The sequence below is a fragment of the Bufo gargarizans genome, chromosome 8, assembly GCF_014858855.1.
Source record: "Bufo gargarizans isolate SCDJY-AF-19 chromosome 8, ASM1485885v1, whole genome shotgun sequence".
NCBI classification, from domain to species: Eukaryota; Metazoa; Chordata; class Amphibia; order Anura; family Bufonidae; genus Bufo; species Bufo gargarizans.
This window is the reverse complement of record NC_058087.1, coordinates 198,458,190-198,481,421: the sequence shown is the minus strand read 5'-3', so window position 1 is coordinate 198,481,421 and position 23,232 is coordinate 198,458,190. Positions and strand designations below refer to the sequence as shown.

At 43.6% G+C, this 23,232-nt stretch overlaps 1 protein-coding gene across 2 annotated transcripts in view; it reads left to right on the top strand.

Moving 5' to 3' along the window:
* The first annotated feature begins 2,881 nt into the window (after nucleotides 1-2,881).
* LOC122945090 overlaps nucleotides 2,882-23,232 on the top strand; it is an 82,140-nt gene continuing 61,789 nt past the window's right edge. Inside the window, exons 1-3 of one of the 2 annotated variants that reach the window (XR_006391090.1) lie at nucleotides 2,882-2,937; nucleotides 3,018-3,359; nucleotides 11,824-11,950. Coding sequence is in view for 1 of the 2 variants with exons in the window: in XM_044303954.1 (XP_044159889.1) it covers nucleotides 3,041-3,359; nucleotides 11,824-11,950 (446 nt within the window). In the remaining variant the exon portion in view is untranslated. The remainder of the gene's footprint in view (nucleotides 2,938-3,017; nucleotides 3,360-11,823; nucleotides 11,951-23,232) is intronic. The other variant, XM_044303954.1, reaches the window with a different exon arrangement.

Sequence of the window (23,232 nt, the reverse complement as noted above, 5' to 3'; positions counted from 1 at the left end):
CTATATCTATGGAGTCAAGGTTCTTGTTTTGAGGGGAGGAACTCTCATCTAGTTTTGTTAAATGGAACCTGTCACCGGGATTTTGTGTATAGAGCTGAGGAGATGGGTTGCTAGATGGCCGCTAGCACTTCCGCAATACCCAGTCCCCATAGCTCGGTGTGCTTTTATTGTGTAAAAAAAACGATTTGATACATATGCAAATTAACCTGAGATGAGTCCTGTCCCTGACTCATCTCACATACAGGACTCATCTCAGGTTAATTTGCATATGTATTAAATCGTTTTTTTTACACAATAAAAGCACACAGAGCTATGGGGACTGGGTATTGCGGATGTGCTAGCGGCCATCTAGCAACCCATGTCCTCAGCTCTATACACAAAATCCCGGTGACAGGTTCCCTTTAAAGTGGCAGTTCCCCAGGCCCGTGAAGAGTCCTTTACCCTTGCTAATCATAGAGGACTTTCTGCTGGACTCCAATATCTTTCCTACACTCCAAGTTGTGCCCTGTTTAGTTTGCACCATTTTATCCCCTTTTTACCCCCTTCTCAGGTTGTCTGGGACTTTAACTCAGGTTTTACAGCAACGTTCAAGTCAAGTGTACGGGAGGGTTTTTCTTCTGTGTCTTATGCAACGCACATCCTTTTACCAGCCAAAGACTTTGCACTTTAACCCTTTGGATTACAAATATCTTATACCTCAAATCTGGGGATGGACTTTGTTTCAGGACTTTGTCATGGACTTTATTGCCCTAATATAAGATCAACGCCCATTTTTTGTCACCGTCAAGCACCGAAGTCACAACGCCCAATGTCACCCTTGCGCCAGGAGAGCCGAAAAGAAAAAGGTTTCAATAAATGTGTATAGTTATGTATGACCCTTTGCTCATATGTGGTTATCTAAGGGCCATAATAGTACCTTGCAGCAGTGAAAATTTGTATATTTGTGTTTACGCCGTATAGGTTATATCTTTCAGGTGATGGCGTTGAGATTCACAGCATCTAGCAAGACCAACGCTGAGGACGGTTTATCTTAAAGCAGCGGACAATGCAGTGTCCCTCTCAGTGATGTTGTGGTCACTTTAAACTCTTGTATATTACTATCTAATTTATTTTTGCGTAAGCTGTAATACCGATTAACAGGCTGTTTAGTTTAATTTCATCCATTCACCCCTAGGTGGTGCTGGCACCACATATATATATATATATATATATATATAGCCGAGGGTGTACTAATTCAGGAGAGGACAGTAGAACAGTAAAAGGAGGAGAGATCAGAGTACTTAGATGTGGAGAGGAGCAGTACAGGCCTAGTCCACCATGTAGCTGCCATATTAGCCCGTTGGCTCTGGCCAGGCCAAGGGAGCACTAAGAACAAGAACAATACCCCAGCAGCATAGTACAGACCAGTGAGTCTACGTCTGGATATAGAGAAAGTCTAGCGGAGGTTAGAGCTAAATTAGCCAAGAGACTTCACAAGCAACAGTGACCGGGAGGAACCTAAAAGTACCTGGACACAACCAGACGACTATACGAGTGAGTTGTCCTCTATAGACATAGTGGATTGTAATTCCTCAGTGAGCATCCTTTCCAAAGAATGGAGCAGAAGACTGATGCCTGAGACCGCCCTGTGGATTGTACTGACCAGTAAGCATTTATTATATCCAGTAACTGAGTGCTAGAGTGTGGACAAAGTATTGCCAGATATAGAGAGAAGGAAAACTCCTCAAATTGCAATTGCCAAGCCTGTTACAAGGAATGCAGCTGAACCATTATTTATATTACTGCTTTACCATATGAATGAACTGTACCAACTACCTGAAGACAGAGAATTGACCAAGTAAAGTTCAACTCTAAAATGTGCAGCAATGAAGAGAAATTCTGTGGGCAAAGGAGTTTAAGGGTTGGTCTGCTGGTGTCAAGACTGTGTTCGGTGGTCTGCTGGTGGTAGGAGTGCATTTGGTGGTCTGCTGGTGTCAGGAGTTCATTGGATGGTTTTCTAATGTCAAAAGTTCAGTGGGTGGTCTGCTAGTGTTAGGAATAGATGGGGTGGTCTGCTGGTGTCAGGACTGCACTGGGTGGTCTTCTGGTGTCAGGAGTTCATTGGGTGGTCCTCTGGTGTCAGGAGTTCATTGGGTGGTCCTCTGGTGTCAGGAGTTCATTGGGTGGTCCTCTGGTGTCAGGAGTTCATTGGGTGGTCTTCTGGTGTCAGGAGTTCATTGGGTGGTCCTCTGGTGTCAGGAGTTCATTGGGTGGTCCTCTGGTGTCAGGAGTTCATTGGGTGGTCCTCTGGTGTCAGGAGTTCATTGGGTGGTCCTCTGGTGTCAGGAGTTCATTGGGTGGTCCTCTGGTGTCAGGAGTTCATTGGGTGGTGTGCTACTGTTAGAAATAGATGGGGTTTCAGCAGCACACTTGGTGGTCTTCCGGTGTCAGCTGTGTACTGGTGGTCTGCTGGTGTCAGGAGTACAGGGTCATTTATCTAGTGTTATCCCCATGACCGACCCTACTCCCATGACCTTCTCCGTCTCAGTGATAGTGGCCACCACCACCTCCAGTACCAATGCAGTCTTATAGCGGAATGAAGCATTATGCCAGGATGGGATTTGGAGAGTTGCAGTCATTTTATCATCTGCACCATGTATGATGAATGTCAGCCACATATTTCATCCAAACATGATAAGGGTCTCGAGAGAAAGACTGAGCGGAAGTGGTAGATCGGTCTCTCTAACCATTCCTGTAGGAAAAGATTCAGAAGAAGAAGCCAATTATAAATGGAAATCGGTGCTGACTCTAAGTTTATGGCCTGGGGGCAGTCCTGTGTGAGCTGTCAATGATTGAACAGGAATGAAGATTAAGGTGCTTCATGATCACATTTATAGACAACCTTTATAAATACAGGATTTAGAGAGGGCGGGGGATTCTCATTTCTGCCTTGTCACAGTAGGTCCTTAAACTATAACACAGGAAGATAAAGAATTATTTTAATTTTCACTTTTGTAACAGACTCTGTATATAACCAGCTCCACTATACACAGAACCAGCGATGGATTCTCTGTCCATGAGAGACTCTATCAGGAATTTCAGCCTGGATAGTGGACCTCGTGGTAATCAGGGCTACTCCCGGGTTCTCCTGCAGCTCTTCGGTTTCACCGGTCATGGGAAGTCCTCCTTCATCAACTCCTGTAAGTACGTGGTGAATGATGGAGCCTACACGATGTACGCTAAGGTGGCCTCATCAGAGGAGAAGCCCGAGACCATGATAAGGAATGCGTACGAGCTGACCAGTGCCATTAGCATCGTGGACAACAGAGGATGTGCGAAAATGAATAAGAATGAGACGGGCGCAATCTACGCTCAGCTGGGTGAGTGCAGGAGATTATTATTATCATAGCACATTGTGGATGGAAAATCAATTACATTTTTTATTTGTAAACTTCTGGATTTTAGATGGCATATTTTCTTGATAATTTTTGTGCCATAGTCGCCCATCTTTAATAAAGTAGAGCATATTAACACTAAAAGGGTTAACACACTTTGGAAAGGTTTACTTTATCCACACTGGTTTTCTCTCGCCCTTTATTCCCATAAGGTACGTACCTCTCACAATTAGAGATTAGGATGCTTTTAAAAATATCCCAGTTTGCGGGTGTATTTTTATTTTTTAGGACTTTGTCCCAGTTACTTAGGCCAGTGGCATGCTTCTACTTGCCCTTCTCTAATGGTATGATATCATTGGAGTGGGAGCGTTTTACGTTTTCCATAAATTTCACTTGAAAGCCAAATATTCCGAACTTTTTGTGAGTAGTCCATATCTGTCAGTACGTTTCAGCTGCTGTTGATGGATCTGTTTATGTATTTATTTAATGCACCTATATAGCGATGACATATTCCACAGCGCAGGACAGACATTAGCATCACACTGTCCCCAATGGGGCTCACAATCTAAGGTCCCTATCAGGATGTCTTTGGAGTATGGGAGGAAACCGGAGAACCCGGAGGAAACCTAAACAAACCTAGGGAGAACATACAAAGTCCATGCAGATGTTGTACTTGGTCGGATTCAAACCCCGGACCCCAGCGCTGCAAGACACCAGTGCTAACCACTGAGCCACCACTAACCACTGAGCCTCCATACACATACATATATCTGTCAGTACTTTTTGTCTACTGTTGATGGATCTGTTTATGCCTATACATATATCTGTCAGTACTTTTCGGCTGCTGTTGACTGCACCCGGTTAGGCTTCCATGGTTTTACTGGTGACTTTCCTGCCTTCCCTTTTGCCTGTGTCTCCTGTGGACATTGCTGGGAATGCTCCCGGTGATTGCACTGCAGGAGCTCTTCATACAACGTGCAGGGCAAGAATGAGTTAAACAAGTGAAGAGAAAGTGAAAGCATGGCGGATTCCTGGAAATGAGCCGATTACAAAATACCAGCAGAGGAGACAATTTACAGAATGCAGCCGAGTGACAGGTGCAGCAGAGAGGAGTTTGTCAGCAGGGCTGGGAGGGTTGTAAGGTTGTGACACCAAAACCTGTTCTCCTGTTTCTCTGCACTCTTTTTCTATGATTTCCCCCCCTCCCCAAGCTCTGGAGCAGCAATAGTAAATGATGTGTGAATTATACATAGTTGGTGCAGTGGCCGGGTTCGGGGTGGCCCCAACACTACGCTGCGTCCCCCAAACATCGTTGAGGTGTCACCACATGTTGCTGCTCTCCAGAAGGCATGGGAAGGCGTGGTGCTGCCCAGTGGGAAATAACTCCAGAGTAGAGATGAGCGAATCAAAGCTGAGCAAATTGAATATGTTCCAAATTTCAGCAAAATTTGAATTTGCCATGAATCCGAATTTCCTTGCACTTCGTGGTAACGAATCTGATCTTTTCTAAAATGGCTGCTGCACATGTTACAAAGTGAATCTAAAAAGCCAAGGAATGTGACATCACCCATAATGCCGTGCAGCCAGCCAATCCGCACATAGCCATCCCCATGACACAGCCCTATAAAAGCCTCCTCCCCCCAGTCTCCGCCATTTTACTGTGATCTGTGGATAGAGAGAATGTGACAATCGCTTGGGACAGTGTTTGACAAAGATTATTATTGAAATAAAATGGAAAGGAAGAATTCAACAGAAGGTGGGCCAGCGCATGAGCCTTTCGGTGTCTGGTAGAGTTCACCAGTTCCATATGCAGCCACCAATGGAGTTAATATTTATCTTTCACAGCCCACTGGGTAAATGTGGTTCTGGCCATGGCACACCAGCAAATTGGCCATGTGATGGCAATGCCGCCTCTGCGTTGTAATGCTGCGATTTCTGCGTCAATGTCCTTCTCATCCTCCTCTTGTCCTCACCCTCTCCTCTAGGCACAGTTCACAGTGTCCTCCGTATCATCTATGCAAAGCCAGGCATTGTCGTGCAGTTCTGAACCGCTTGAGCCCGGGTGAAGTGAGCCACATCGGGGAGGAACTGCTCCCCGTCATCAATTTAGAAATCGAACCCTGGCTCCTCGCCAACTGGAGATAGGAACCAGTTACTGATAACGGGAAGAACATTTTGTCTGCGCTGCGTCAGAAAAAGCTGACCCATGCACCCTGCATGGCGCATGTCTTCAATCTCATTGTCAACCGGTTCTTCAAATCTTTCACTGAACTGCAAGAGCTTTTAAAAATGTTAGGTGAACTGTGCAGGCGCTTCAGCCACTCTTACCATTCAATACACACCCTCCTTAAGCTGCAAAGGCAAAACGCTCTTCCCCAACATCATCTGATACCTGATGTTCCCATCCGTTGTAACTCCATGCTCCATATGTTAGACCGCCTATACGAGCAGAGGAAGGCGGTCAATGATTTGTTAATGCTGCAGATGGACAGGTTTACTCCCCTGTGTTACTTCCACATTTGCCAGTGGCAGCTCATATGTGACACCTGCCGTTTGCTCAGGCCCTTTGAGGAGGCCACTTTATTTGTCAGTTGACAGAACTATGGGATGAATGATGTCATTCCACTTCTTCCCATTTTTGGGGGGATGCTGAGAAATCTGATTGGTGAATAGACACAAGATTTGGCACCTCCACTTTATGTCCACCTCAGCCCTGGGGAAATTGAACTGGCAGGGATGGAGGATGAGGACATAAACGCCCAGGAATTTGGTACTCAACTATGTGATTTATTGACAGGAGAAGAGTAGAGGGAGCATGAGGAGCTGAAGGGCGACGACTCAGTGCGGCGCAGACGATGACCCCGATACACTGGGGGAGTATGCAGTGGAGATTTAGGTCCTCAGAGTTCCTTGGGCAAATGGCCAGATTCATGCTGTTGTGTTTGTGTAGTTACAGCCGCACCGTTAGGATTCGGCAGAGGGATGACTACTGGCTATCCACATTGTTAGACCCTCGCTACCTGTCAAAAATGGGGCCATTTTTAGACCTTCTGAGAGGGATGCAAAAATTGACTACTAGAGAGACATGCTGTGTAGTCAGATGGTTGCTGCCTACAAGCACCATCTCCCCTCCTTAGGGAGGTCTGAACGGGGGAACTCTTTGTGCTCATGCTCCACTGGCATGACTCCTGAGAGGGGAAAGGGGCAGGAGCAGCACCAGTTCCATATGCAGCCACTTCAGTCTGGAGTCTATAATGAGCAGTTTTCATCAGCCGCCTACTGAAGAAACCACCCATCAGCAGCAGGACATGGAGCAGAACGTCAAACAGCAGATGGTCGTATACCTGGACTGCACCCATGATCCAAGATCTCCTGGACTCCTGCCTACTGATATGTACATGTTACATTTTTAAAAGAATATGCATGTCAGTGGGCCTTGCTATCACACTGCTGTTTTGGGTTCGGCTACTACTGTGATCTGTCAACATCTTGTGCAGTATGCCGTTGCAGCTGCCCCCCCCTCCCACTCTGCCATGGGACCACCTTTGTCCCTGTATTTCCATGTTGACACTGTTAATTTTTGCTGTTCTAATCCGTCAGAAGAACAAAAAAATATAAATTAATTTAAAAAGATACTGTATTTTGAGCATCTGTTAGGCCTCTTTCACACGGTCATTATTTGTTCAGTATTTGATCAGTATATGTAAGCCAAAAGCAGGAGTGGGTCCAAGACACAGATGAGATTCAAATATTTCCATTACATTTTATCTCTGTTTTGGACCCACTCCTGTTTTTGCCTTAGAAACACTGATCAAATACTCAGGCAAAATGCTGACCAAATACTGACCATGTGATGGGGCCTTACAGATGCTCCAAATACAGAATCCTTTTTTGGTTAATTTTTCAGTTCCTTTGACAGATCAGAAATATGGAAAAATAAACAGTGATGCCTCTGCCACTGTCCCTACTCTGTGATTAGTAGAACTACAGGTAACAGCAGACGGCTAGTCAAATGCACAAAGATATAAGCAAATACTGAATAAAAAATAGCTGCTTGGTGGCCATACTTACTGCAAGGGCAGTTAGAAGCTCTTTGCGCATATAATTGATCAAAAATATGTCGGGCCCATCTACCAGACGACAAGGTGGCTTCTAATCCGAAGGGGCCTACTCTAACATGCCTCTCCTGGGCTTACAGCCTACAATCTGGGCCAAGTAGCACCCAGCTGTATCCTACACATGCCTCTCCCCGGCTGTCCGCTGTATTCTACTTTGCCCATACTGCAGGCTGACAGCCGGGGAGAGGCATGTGTAGGATATAGCTGGGTGCTACTTTGCCGTCGGTGCATTAGTGGTCTGGTGCATAAACAAATCATTCTTGGCATTCCACTGCTCGTACAGTGACCAGATGAGATGGGGATACTCTGCCACAGACACTGGGCAACAAGGCCTTTGTCTAGAATACCAGCCTTCCGAGAGAGAGAGGGACAGCTAGCTCAGGCCTTTCCTTAGCATCAAACCCTTCTTCTGCCAGGGAGGAGACTGGAGAAGCCAGCCCAGTGTCTTGCCTACAGTATATTGTTTTGCACATGAGTTCCTCCAGTAAAGAAGCACACTGGTTCATGACAGACCCTGTCTCTCTGGACTTTTTCCCCATTGCACCACAGCTTACCATCCCTCCTGGAGAGCATCAACATGTGGTGTAGCCCCCTCCCTTGCATTTTCCCCAATTGCCACTGTCGCTGCCCCCACTACCAATGCCGTGGATATGAGTATCACTATTACCAGGCCATCGCCAACACAGGTATGCATGGGGTCCCCAGCCTCCTCCCCAAACTCCTCCTCAGGGCAGCCCAAACAGTGACAGCTCTCAAACAAGTTGTCAGCAGGGAGAATCTCTGGACTATCTGCCGCAGGGCGTGGTGGGGGCCCCTCTAGGAATGAGCAGTGAAGATGGAGACGGCTCCACTGAAAGCCTTCTCTGAGGCTGCAAGGAGGAAGATCAGGAGGAACACTGTGATCCCTGGCTCCATAGAACGGTAGACTCCAAAGTCACCTCTAGGTCATCCTGCTGTGACTGAGAGGAGGAATGAAACATCCAATCCACAATCTCATCCTCTTGCTCCTCAACAATAACGTTGAGCCTTTCCGAAGTCAGAAGGGACAACTGCAGCCTTCGGCTACTACTACTACTAATAGTATCCGGATAACCGGTGCATCTACTACCTACATATGTAGCAGGGTTAGTACTCCAGCTCTTAACTCAAATTTCTTAACTCATTGCGTTATCTTGAGACAAAAGCCATTGAAAAGCAATTGAAGGTGTTTGCTTAGATTAGATAACACAACTCAGAAATCTCAGAAAACAGAAGTGTTAACTCTACTCCATCCGTACATTCTGGCTATGGGTATTTTATTTGAAACCCCTCCGTAGCCCTGACATTTTTGGGCCTCTCAGATGATGTTGTAGAGTACCCTATTTATCAGTGTAGTAATCAAGTATATTTTCTGGTTTTAATCAACAACAATCCCTCCCCAAAAATTTTTTGGAAACGTGCGTAGACAGAAATAAAGGAAAATGGATTTAGGCGTAAATGTATTATCACTTACAGATTATATTGTGCGCTACCCTGTGTATTGTTGTGGTAATCACATATATATTCTGGTTTCATTAAATTGAACAATCTTTAAAAAAAAATAGATTCCAACCATGTGGATATAAAATAAACAGTAAAGTACGATTTAGGCCTGATGCTCAAATTCACATTAACACTCACAGGTAGATTGCTGCCCTATTCTGTGGCTTATTACATTTCTGGTTTTATTAAATTAAACAATCAAAAACAATAAAATCCAACCATGTGAAAATGGAGTAAACGGAAATGGACGATTGAGGCTTGAAGCTTAATTTCACGTTAACACTTACCTGCTGCACTACTCTGTGTTTCACTGTATTAATCATGCATATATGCTGGTTTAATTAAATACCCCCAAAAATTAAATTCCAACCATATGGATATAGTATAAACAGAAATGGATGATTGAGGCCTGAAGCTCAACTTCACGTTAACACTTACAGGTAGATTGCTGCCCTACCCTGTGTATTGCTGCAGTAATCAGTTATATTTTCTAGTTTAATTAAGTTGAACAATCCCCCAAAAAATGTAATTCCCACCGTGTGAAAATGGAATTCACAGAAACTAATGATTGAGGCTTGACCCTTAATATCGCATTAACACTTACAGGTAAGTGTGTATTGGTATACCGATCATCTATATTCTAGTTTAATTAAATTCAATAACCCCCCCCAAAAAAAATAATCTATATATATATATATACATACACACACACACAGTCAGGTCCATAATTATTAGGACATCAACACAATTCTAACATTTTTGGATCTATACACCACCACAATGGATTTGAAATGAAACAAACAAGATGTGCTTTACCTGCAGACTGTCAGCTGTACCTGCAGACTGTCGGCTGTACCTGCAGACTGTCAGCTTTACCTGCAGACTGTCAGCTTTAACTGCAGACTTTCAACTTTAATTTGAGGGTATTTACATCCAAATCAGGTGAACGGTGCAGGAATTACAGCAGTTTGCATCTGTGCCTCCCACTTGTTAAGGGACCAAAAGTAATGGGACAATTGTCTTCTCGGCTGTCCCATGGCCGGTGTGTGTTATTCCCTCATTATCCCAATTACAAGCAGCAGATAAAAGGTCCAGAGTTCATTTCCAGTCTGATATCTGCATTTCGAATCTGTTGCTGTCAACTGTCAAGATGAGATCCAAACAGATGTTAGTGAAGCAAGCCATCATTAAGCTGAAACACAACAAACCCATCAGACAGATAGAAAAAACATTAGGCCTGGCCAAAACAACTGTTTGGAACATTCTTAAAAAGAAGGAACGCGCCGATGAGCTCAGCAACACCAAAAGACCCGGAAGACCACAGAAAACAACTGTGGTGGATGACCGAAGAATTATTTTCCTGGTGAAGAAAACACCCTTCACAACAGTTGGCCAGATCAAGAACACTCTCCAGGAGGTAGGTGGATGTGCGTCAGAGTCACCAATCAGGAGAAGACTTCACCAGAGTGAATACAGAGGGTTCACCACAAGATGGAAACCATTGGTGAGCCTCAAACACAGGAAGGCCGGATTAGAGTTTGCCAAACGACATCTAAAAAAGCCTTCACAGTTCTGGAACAACAACCTATGGACAGATGAGACCAACATCCACTTGTACCAGAGCGATGGGAAGAGAAGAGTATGGAGAAGGAAAGGAGCTTCTCATGGTCCTAAGCATACCACCTCATCAGTGAAGCATGGTGGTGGTAGTGTCATGGCGTGGGCATGTATGGCTGCCAATGGAACTGCTTCTCTTGTATTTATTGATGATGTGACTGCTGACAAAAGCAGCAGGATGAATTCTGAAGTGTTTCGGGCAATATTATCTGCTCATATTCAGCCAAATGCTTCAGAACTCATTGGACGGCGGTTCACAGAGCAGATGGACAATGACCCAAAGCATACTGCAAAAGCAACCAAAGAGTTTAAGGGAAAGAAGTGGAATGTTCTGCAATGGCCGAGTCAATCCCCGGACCTGAATCCGATTGAGCATTTCACTTGCTGAAGACAAAACTGAAGGGAAAATGCCCCAAGAACAAGCAGGAACTGAAGACAGTTGCAGTAGAGGCCGGGCAGAGCGTCACCAGGGATGAGACCAGCGTCTGGTGATGTCTATGCGTTCCAGACTTCAGGCTGTAATTGACGGCAAAGGATTTGCAACCAAGTATTAAAAAGTGAAAGTTTGATTTATGATTATTATTCTGTCCCATTACTTCTGGTCCCTTAACAAGTGGGAGGCACAGATGCAACTGCTGTAATTCCTGCACCGTCCACCTGATCTGGATGGAAATACCCTCAAATTAAAGCTGACAGTCTGCAGGTAAAGCTGACAGTCTGCAGGTAAAGCTGACAGTCTGCAGGTAAAGCTGACAGTCTGCAGGTAAAGCTGACAGTCTGCAGGTAAAGCTGACAGTCTGCAGGTACAGCTGACAGTCTGCAGGTAAAGCACATCTTGTTCGTTTCATTTCAAATCCATTGTGGTGGTGTATATAGCCAAAAATGTTAGAATTGTGTCGATGTCCTAATAATTATGGCCCTGACTGTATCTTCATTTTGGATCACCTTCTTTCTCACCGGCTTCTTCAACTGCTGCTTCACATTGACTGCTGCTGCTTGTAACCTATGTCCAGGTCCTTGTTCTGCTGATAACTCAACGCTATCTGGACCGAACAGGGATATGTCCTCAAGAGCTGAACTGGGTGACAGAGGAGACCACACACAGTGAGAGAAGGAGACATGTTCTATGCAGAGAAGCTGTGATAGGTTTGACCCGTCTCCATTTCACAGATTTCTCTCTGTCATTGTTCCAGGTAACTTTCTTCCCCTCGATTGTGAAGTGAAATGGCACTCTGATTTTAAAGACATGATGGATATACTGCTAATTGCGGAAAAGGAGGAACAATCTGCAGATTTCATAGTTCCAGTGCTTGTTTACAGGTGAGAACTGTGCGTCTCCATGTATCACTGCTTGGCAGATGTGAATGCTGGGGGCGCATTATTTTGGTGCTCACAGTATTGAGGCACATATTATCGGGGACACCATGTTGGGGCCACATAATATTGAGGCACACAATGCTGGGACATGCAATGTTGGGGACATATAATGCTGAGGGCACACAGTGGTTAAGGGGACATACTATTGGGGGCACACAATGTTGGGGGACACATACTGTTGAGGTACATAAATGTTTGGGACAATTTTGGGGGCACATAATGCTGGGGCAGTGCTCTAATGGGGCACACAATGCTGGGACATGCAATGTTGGGGGCACATAATGTTGGGGGAACACAATGTTCGTAGTATAAATGTGCTGAACTTAATAATGTGCTGCACTCGACAAAGGGAAACAAACATGTGCCAAAACTCTGCCAACATTTTGGTGAAAATGTAATTCAATCAACAGGTGGTATAAAGTTAGATGAAAGAGTCCGGCCACCCAGCGTGAGCCCTGTGATTAGTCTGGAGGATTATGCCGTCTAGACTGTGACAGTATTAGTAACCTGCCCTGTCTGATTCATCCTACTAGCGTCATCGGGCTCTTACGATGGCCTTCAACTCCATTTTCTGAAGCACGAAAGATGACTGCTGAGCCAATCTCATGCTAGCTTCGGTTCTGGGTCCAGTGGTTCAGTTCTGGCTTTTTATTTTATATTTTAGCTTTCTTTGCCAGGAAGCGTGCAGACGGACAGCTAAATGATCGAGGGTACAGTGAAGCATAGAGGTGGGTGCAGGTAGGTGACGCACGCACCTCCCTTCCGGCCGCTGAGCTCCCAGCCCGATGTGAAGCTGTCCCCAAGTGATGCTGCTCCTGCCGCTGCTCTACCCTCCCCCTGTCGTTCGCGAGGATCCGCTGTATGCCACTATACCGCTGACCTTCCGTTCGCTCTATTGCCTCGCTGCCTCGTTCCTCTGAGCCTCTAGTGGAGTACAGCAAGCCGAATCGGAGCCAACTGCAAAGTTGAGACAGGAGGAGAAGCACACTGGCTCGGCGGTCTGTGACTGCTTTCGCTCCCCCTCTGCCCTTCCTCACGAAGATGAGGTGAGATGTATCGATGACTCTTTTCTTCTCTGCTTGGAAATCTGTTACCTGAAAATGTTTAGACAACAACGGAGAGAGGGCGCAGGCTGAGGGGTGATGGAAGGGGGCCACATGAACAGGTTCTAAAAAGTATACATCTGTGACCTGGGTGCCCCCCCCCCCCTGAAAACTTGCGCAAAAGTGTGGGAGATGATAAAGAAGGAGGAATGCTATCAACGGTGCAAAAAGGCAAGTGTTATGGTTTAAGCTGGGAGGCTGCACTGGCTTGAAATACCCACCGTTCAGAGACTGGGGGTTTGGGGGAGGGTGAGCTAGAGGTGGCTGCCCTGGGACCATAGCGTGGGGCTCAAGATACAGCTTTAATTCCATTATCAGGGAACGCTGGCCCTGGAAAATTGGTAGCTACAAGTCATTTATATAAAGAAAATCTGTCAGCTTCTGAAGGAAAAGGGAAGGAAGGGGAAAAAAAATAAAAAAATAAAAATAAAACTGAGATAATTGAGAGGTTTTGCGAAGCTATAATAATATGGGATCCCTATTGTTGGCGCTATAGTAACTAGAATTGTACGGACTAACTTAACTAATCCAGCTAATCAACTAACTAACTAAGTGAGTATTACTAGCGCTATGAACTAATTCAACTGACTCAGTTAATTAATCAAAAGACGATTTTTGTGCTATCCGGGTCTGAGTTGCGAGCCCGATAACCACCCAAAGACTTCAGCTAAAATCCACCACACTACAACGCAATATAATGTACTGAGGAGGAGATGGTATATTAGTGGATCTACGGATGGACTGTAGACCCGATAAAGTACTACATGAATAATTGCTCAATGTATTGCTGTCTTGGGTCCGAATGCTGATTCTTCTCTCTGATGCTTTTTTTTGGCAGAATATTTTGAGGGCATTGGGGGATTGGGGGGGGGACCAGGGAGACTGGTGGGTAGCAGGGAAGGTTTCAGAGATGGCTAGACAGGGGGTGGGAAAAAAGGGCAAGCCGCAAGTGGAGTTAGATACCTCAATCTCCCCAATGCTTAAAAAAAACTGAAAGATCCAAGCAATTACTCCTGACCAATATGCGTGGGCAGTCTAGTCCCTCAAAAAAATTAAATAAAAAAATATAAAAAAAATGAGGATGTGTGGCAAGATCAAGAGGGTGAGGCTATTAGTCTGGGGAGAGAGGCAGTAAACAGTTAAGTGAACTGGAAGAAAAGGTCTCCACAAAAGAAGAGCAGGTCCCTAGCTTGCAAGATATTTTCCAAGAAATAAAAAAAATGGAGCTTTGCAATACAGGACCTCTCTCTCCAGACTGGAAAGATTAGTGAGTCTGTGGGACTCCTCAGAGCGGATGTACAAAAATACAAAGAAAGGTTGACAGAAATAGAGAAAAGAGCACCCGACTCTGAGGACCTCCTGCAGACAATAATTAAAGAAAAAAAATCCTTAAAGGAGGAAAATAGGGAGCTGAAAAATAGATCCAGAAGGCCTAATCTGAGATGTCTGGCAATCCCAGAAGGCGTGAAGGGGCAAGACCCTTGGCTGAAGGAACAACTGGGCAAGGACATCTCAGATTATAAAAACTTTGTGGAACGGACCTACAGACTCCCGTCAAAGTTGCCCCCACCCGGAACGAGACCGAGACCTATAATTTTCAACCTATTATCAGTTAGGGATAAAGAGGTAAAATTGCGCAGGTCGAGGAAGAAAGGGAAGTTAGAGTATTCAGGCGCAATAGTAATGTTATTCCCTGACTACGCAAAAGAAACGGTGAAGGAAAGAAGTCGCTTTATTGACGTGAAAAAAACTTTACGCTTAAATAATGTGAAATATTCAATGATGTTCCCGGCTAAATTGAGGATAGAATTTGAAAGCAAGAACTGGGTTTTTGATACTGTGGAGGCGGCTGAAGTATGGATCAAAGAAAAGATAGGGAGTTGAGGGGTAAATTGGGCTGGGGGCTGGCTGGGAGGAGGTTTGCTTAGATAGAGAACCAGGCCGGAATTAGCCTGGCTCATTCAGAATGGAGTGGGGTTGGGAAGGGTAGGTATTCTGCAGGGTTTTTTTTGTTTTGGTCTGCCTTTCTCTCTCCCATTCCCCTCGGGGCTCTCCAGCATACCTTGGGAAAAAATAGAACATAAAATAGGCCTGTATGAGAATTGTCTCTTGGAATATCAGGGGTCTGAGTAGGGGTGCAAAGAGAGTGGCGGTGTATGTTTGATGCAATACACAGAACCCTACCTGCCATAGTCTGTTTACAAGAGACACATTTGACAAGTGAGACGATAAATGGGCTGTTTAGGCCGTGGATACAGCGCTCCTTTCATTCAGTTTATTCATCATATGCTAGAGGAGTGAGTGTATTAATTCATCGTGATATTGAGATTGAAATAGGGAAAACAGCTATAGATGGGGAGGGCCGTTATGTCTTGATTGACTGCTTATTGGAACGGAGACCATGGATAATGTTTATATACCGCCACCGTGATTTTAATAATGTTATGGATAGTAAAATAGATAGATGCAGGGTAGGTAATCCTCAAAACTTTTGGATGGGATCTAAATTAAAAAAATATCACAGAGGAAATGGGTTGGATTGATATTTGGAGGGTAATGCACCCTAAATTAAAAAAATATTCATGTTTTTCAAAGACCCATAGGAGTTTATCACGGATTGACTTAGTTTTCACCAATAATAAAGGTTCGTTTGAAATTGAACAGGTTAGATATGGACAGCGTGGGATTTCGGATCATAACCAAGTTATTATAAGTTTAAAAACAATAAATAAAAAAATAAGAGGGATGCACATAAATTTAGGGTGGATAAATATAATGGGAATACACAATAGGATCTTAAAAGAGATAGCGGAGTTTTTTGACATGAATGAAGGTTCAGCAGCAACTAATATAGTATGGGAGGCCGCAAAGGCTTATATTAGAGGGATTTTTGTAAAATATACAATAATATACAAGAAAGGGATAAGAAAAAAAATAATGGACTTGGAACAAGAGGCGGGAAAATCTGAAAAAAAATACGTTGAAAACCCCATAGATAGAAATTATGAAGACTGGATAGAGAAGGTTTCCAAATTGGAAGATGAGCGGCTCCTACTGGCGGAACAACAAAAAGAATACTATGTGAGGGATAATTATATATACGGTATGCTCATATACCGGGCAAAAAGTTAGCGGCCCTGGGGCGGAGCCTACGATGAGAGTGGATGGTTGTGTGAAGCGTCGCTCCGCTACTTAAATATCCTTCATAGCCTCTTATTATTAGCGAACCAGACTGAAAATGGTCAAGATCGGAGGACAAAAGAACACCGATCACTCCGGTCCTGCTAAAGCGGCGATTCAGCCCGGAGAAATTGATAAATTCATTAAGAAGACTGCTGCTGTATGTGTAGCGAGAGAAGCTAAAATGGGGCCCGGAACGCCGAAGGCTGCCGGCTACAGACAACAAACTCCAGCAGGTGCAGAAGGAGGCAGGGAAGCCTCCCTTAGCCCAGACGCCCTTCCAATATCCAGGAGTTTCCTTAAGGACTCTCTCGCTGAAGCTCTGGAACCCCTTAGCTCTGAATTAGCTGCTATCAGGGGTGATATTCGCCATATTGGAGTGGAGTTGAGACCCTGGAGGAAAATCTGCAAAAGATCGCTGTGCACCAGAAAGAAGTGTTTTCCAACCTGGCTGAACATCAAGCCCACATCAATCTTCTGTACACGGTGCTGGAGGACCAGGAGAATAGGGGAAGAAGGAATGATCTCCGGTTCAGAGGTATTCCTGAATCTATCAGCCCCGGTGATGTCCCTGAAGCAGTGATGCAAATCTGCCTCCAACTACTAGGCCCTGACACAGCGCATGAAGTCACAATCGAAAGGGCTCATAGAGCATTAAGGCCCAAACCACTCCCGAACGAGCCCCCACGGGACGTTATCTGTAAATTTTTAGATTTCCCGGTTAAAGAGGCGATTCTCTCCAGGGCCAGAAACAATCCATCGCTGCAGTGGGAAGGCAACGAAATTGCTATTTTTCAGGACTTAGCACAGTCTACTCTTCGGAAGCCTAGAGCGCTAAAGCCACTTACGGATTGGCTGCGCTCTCAGAAGATTCTATACCGCTGGTCCTTCCCTTTCGGCCTCTCATTCTCCCATGACGGCCGTCGTCTATTCGTCTCTTCTCCTAAGGACTTGGAGAAAATCTATGCTCACCTGCAGATCCAACCGCTGCCGATCGATAACTGGGACGTGCTCCAGAACACAGCTTTCCTGCCTGAGCTGCCATCCTTCGTTCCTTGGGAACCTCCTCGTACCCCCAAACTGCAAAGAGGAAGAAGATCGAACACCTCCACCCCGAGAAGACTCCCACTTATTGATGAGTAAAGAAAGTTATCATCGATAAGTATACAATTGCAGAACTTTATAAAATCGGTATGTCAGCGAATATTCAGATTTTCGGGTGTCCCCATCTGAATATTTCCTCCCGATTATATTGTTTATTTGCTTAATTGCCCTGCAGATGCGGTCTTAATGGTGAATTCCAGGTTAAAAGGACTCTGTAGAGTTGGCATATCAGAAAATATTTTGAATCTCTGATGATCTCATCCGATTATTTGTTTCCGATTATATAGTTGAATAGCTTAGTATTATCCCTGCAGTTGCGAATTCAATAGCGAATCTCAGGTTAAAAGGGAATGCTCCATTTAATATATACTGCGATTACTTATTTGTGCTCCTTCTTTTACGATTGTATAATATTCTATTAAGGCCCAGTTTTAGTTGCTGAACAAGGGTTAATATCTGCCGTATAACATTGTCTGGTCTAATACGTCTTAGGGAAGGATACTCTGAAAAATTCTCTTTACCCCCCCCCCCTAGAACTTGCAGAGTCTCTTACTCTGCCAAAATGTTATACACATATAATTGTGTCGTTTATACTGTCATTTGCCTTTTATTTTTTCTATTTTCTTTTAATTTCATTTTTCCATCAGAATATTACGCACTTGCCTTTTTGTACAAGTTTTCTTATATTTCTTTGTTTTAGGTTACACTTTACATATTTGTTATGTAGGTGCCTCTCATATTGTATTTCTGCCTACTCTAAGTGACCGAAACCTATATCTGTATTCCTATTGCCAACGTACATGCTTGCAGATACCTTAGTTGTAATGTATGCTTTTTTGCTTATGGAGACCTGAATCGTGGTGGACCAATTCACAAAATGAAGCGATATGGCAGATCTAACGATAACCTCATTTAACGTTAAGGGCTTTAATGCTCCATCGAAAAGGTGTCAAATATTCTCACTTTTAAAAAAAGAGGATCACCTCCATATTATTTTTGCAAGAAACTCACTTTAAGTTCAATCGCTATCCAGACCTTTCCCGTTCCAGCTTCCCTGTGTGGTTCCACTGCGGTTCATGCTCCTCCTCCTCCAAAGGATTTAGTATAGGTTTTAGCAAAAACACATCATTCCATTACTGCTCACATATTCAAGGTATTTAATGTTAAAGGGAACTATAGCTAACCAGGTTTACACTTTAATCAATATATACGCCCCCAATGTCAACCAGGCTTCTTGGTTCGATGCTATCTACCCTATCATGGAGTCCTTCCAAGAAGGTACGGTTATCATGGGAGGTGACTTCAATGTTGCCCTGAATCCCGTTTTAGACTCAACAAAAAAATCTGCTCTCTCACGGAAAACTCTTAATTCTCTATGTGACATATTCCATAATCTGGACCTGCTTGACATTTGGAGAATATTTAATCCCACTCAAAGAGATTACACCTTTTTTTCTAACGTCCATGGCTCATACCACAGGTTGGATTACTTATTTGTCTCTAAAAAACATCTCCAACTTTGCTCAAAAGCCCACATAGACTCCATTCATCTATCTGATCACTCTCCAATTTTTGTCACTATCTCTATCCCCCAAATGTCACCCAAAGTAACTAATTGGAGACTCAATGAACAACTGATCTCCTCAAAAGAAAACAAATCTATAATCCAGAAGGCCCTCAACGATTTCTTCTCCCTAAATGCCCTACCTGATACCTCCCCCCACATCCTTTGGGATACCCATAAGGCTTACATAAGGGGTCAACTCCTTAGCCTTGGCGCTCATCTTAAAAAACGGAGAAAGGCCCAAATTGATGACCTTTTATTGGAAATACAGAAACTTGAATCGATTCACAAAAAATCCCTCTCTGACCATCACCTCCCTAAGCTCAATACACTTCGCTATAAACTAAAAAAACACTTATACTCAATGTCAGCCAAATTTTTTCTTAATTCACAGTTTAAATACTTTGCCCATGGCGATAAAGCGTCTAAGTTTGTTATGAACAGGATAAAAAAAAGGAGAACTCACAACTATATTTGTAAAATCCATAAAAACAATGGGGAAACAGCCATAACATCTAAGGACATTGCCTCTCAATTTCAGGCTTTCTACCAGTCCCTTTATAACCTACCCCAATTGACTCCTTTAGCCAATTCCCCATCCAACACAGAAGCCATAAACAGATTTCTGGACACAATCTCTCTCCCTAAACTACACCTCTCTCATAAAAAGATACTAGAATCCCCTTTCTCTATAGATGAATTAAAAGACGCCATCAAGCAGCTCCCAAAAAATAAGGCCCCAGGCCCTGATGGTCTCACAGACCTCTATTATAGCACATTTAGGGACTCCATTACCCCTTACCTCCTAACTATATGCAATCAATCGCTTAAAGGCATCCCACTTACTACGGATATGACTAGAGCCCTTATAACCATCATACCCAAAGAGGGTAATGACCCAGTCCACTGCGCAAACTACCGTCCCATTTCCTTACTAAATCTTGACTTGAAACTCCTAGCCAAGATGTTAGCCAACCGCCTCTCCCCTATTCTCCCATCATTGGTTCATGGCGACCAGACAGGCTTTGTGATTGGCAGGGAAGGCAAAGATAACTCAGTCAGAATCCTGAATGCTATTCACTATGCCACCAAATTCTCCCATCCCCTAGTTCTCCTCAGCACCGACGCTGAGAAGGCCTTCGACAGGATCAATTGGGATTTTCTACGCTTTACATTGGCGAAATTCGGCCTACCTGCACCTTTTATTGACGCAGTTTTCTCCATGTATGCCAATGCCTCGGCGTCGGTGCTGGTGAATGGAACTCGTCAGGGGTGCCCACTCTCCCCTCTGTATTCGTATTGACTATGGAACCACTTCTTCAGACCTTCCGTCAAAATGATAAAATTAAAGGTATTAAACTATGGAATCATGAACATAAAACTGCAGCGTTTGCTGATGACCTCTTACTCCTCACCTCTAATCCAAAAGTGTCTCTACCACTAATATATGATACACTAGAAAAAATTAGCCCCCTATCCAATCTTAAGATAAATATGAAAAAATCCCATATTTTGAGTTTAGGCTTGAGCGCCCAAACTAAAAATGACCTAGCAGCCCATTCTCCGTTTAACTGGGATACCCCTTACATAACTTACTTGGGAGTAAAAATTGGCACTGATCTTACCAAATTATTTCAACTTAATTACGTCCCTTTATTACAAACTATGCAAGATCAATTAAATAACCTTCACCTTCAGACACTCTCCTGGTTCGGCTGCAAAAATATATTCACCTCATTAGTCCTCCCTAAACTGAACTATCTGCAGCAAGTCCTTCCTATCCCTATCCCCGACTCCTTTTTCCAATCCCTTAATAAGGACATTTGCTCCTTTTAATGGAGCCGCAACAAAGCCCGCATACGTCTTTCTATTCTACAAAACCCCAACGCCTTCGGGGGCATTAACCTCCCGAACCCTTCGCTTTACAATACAGCTACCTTATTAACCAGGGTTATAGATTGGTTTAGAGAACCCCTTCACAAATCTTGGACTAGTATGGAATCCACCCTAGCTAACACCTCATTTAGAAGGATCTCTAGATGCACCCGAACACAAGAAAATAGCTACAAGATCTTGTCTCGCTGGTACAAAACCCCAGACAAAACCTGCCTCTACAGCAGAGACTCTTCTGATCTTTTTTGGAGATGCAAAACAGAAAAAGGCTCCTATTTTCATATTTGGTGGTCCTGTGGGGTGATCACAGCGTGGTGGGAGGAGATAATGAAAACCATTAACAAAATATGCCAAACTAATATTCCTTGTACCCCGGAATCAGCCCTTCTCTCCCTGGGGATCCAAAAGAGTCCCAAATATAAGGCTTCCCTTTTCTCTCTTATGCTAGGGGCTGCTAGGTTACTCCTTATGAAACTTTGGCTTACTCCAAATACCCCCAGTATTGAAAGTTGGTACACTAAGATAGACCAGATTTATAGAATGGAAGAGATCTCCCATTGGGAACTGAGAACAAGATCTGTATTTCTCAATATTTGGAACCCCTGGAAAGAATTCAGGCATTTCTCTTAGTTCTTTCATGCAAGTTGCCTACTTGTTGAGACTTTATGGATCCATCCTATGCCCCCCCCCCCCCTCTGATTGTTAGGATGCTCAACTTATTTGTCTTGTACCACCATCTTAACATCTTACTTACATGTATTCTTTGAGGAGTGTACTGATGTCAACACTTATACTTTATTATTATTTTTAAGTCTACATTAAGCAAGTCATACATATACCTGTAATGTTACTTGTTGTTTTTTCACATGTACGTTTTTTATGAAAATAAAAACTATTAATTAAAAAAGAAACACCTCATTTAGAACCCTTCTGGTCCACTCTCAAAAGAACCGAGTTACTTATAAGAATATTATCCCAACTGTAAAGGCTACCCTAGAGGCTTGGGACAAATTCCAAAGATCTGACAATGGTATCCCACTACCATCCCCACTTATCCAGATAAAAGATCTAATTGGCCTGGCTCCACCAGAACTGAAACAAAGTCTCCCTATATCTGTCTGAAACTCTGAAACCCTGGCACTTTCCCTCTTTGGGGAGGATGGCAGGATGGTCCACAAGGATCACTTTGTCTCTTTTTTTCCCGAGGCCAAGATATTCCCTTCCCTCTACTCATTTCTACATTCCAGCTTAACAAAACATGTCCCCTACAAAGCTCTTTTAAGGCCCCTAACTTGGTTTGAAAGCCTCATCAACGCAAAACCTACTCCTAAAAAATTAATCTCTCAGCTATATAGAAAACTGAGCTCCCCTATCAGTCCCCCTAAACTGGCCTTCATTGGAGCTTGGGAAAAAGACTTGGAGACTTTGTTTTCCAAGGAAGACCAATTGAGACTTTTTAGAGAACCTCATAGTTCTTCCAGATGTGTTAGGATACAAGAAAATGGTTATAAAATACTTACCAGGTGGTATAAAACACCCCAAATCACCTGTAGATATAGTAATACGGGTTCTGACGCATGCTGGAGGTGCGGTGAGGGTGGCGGCAAATTCTTTCACATCTGGTAGTCCTGCCCACCATTGTATAAATGGTGGTCTGAGATTTTTAAACAATGTAATATAATTTGCAAATCCAAAATCCCGCTCTCGCCCCAACTCGCTCTCTTAGGCCTCCCCCTCTCCCACACATCCACCGGTGTCACACTACTGTTCAAAAAATTGATATCAGCAGAACGCCTCTTAGTTCCTAGATATTGGCTATCGCCAGACCTCCCACCACTGGATTATTGGATAAATAAGGTGGATGCCATCTATAGATTCGAAGATCTAGCCGCTTGGGAAAACCATTCCCATAATAAATTCACCGCCCTTTGGACACTTTAACAATGTTCATTGAATGTACTATGATATACTATTTTTATTAAAAATACAAGATACAAATGAGAATACTTATACAATATGACTGGAAATGACATCTACTTTGTTAATTTAGTTATTGTAATTGTAGCTAAGTAGTGCAATATAGTATACGGCTGTGTACTGTTCATTGATGTGGAATTACTTGTACTACTGATTTATATCTTCAATAAAGCATTGAAAACTTTAAAAAAAGTTAGAGGCTCTGGTAGCGACTCAGATAAAAAAAAAATATTATATCCATAGTTTATTAGATAAATCAGGACATAAAATCACTGAACAAGCGACTAAAATAGCCCTGCTTAGTATTTTGAAGATCTATATAGTAGTAGGATAAAAAAGAATGTGGGGCAAATACAACAGTCTCTGGAGGAAATAACTATCTCTAGGCTAACAACAGACCAACA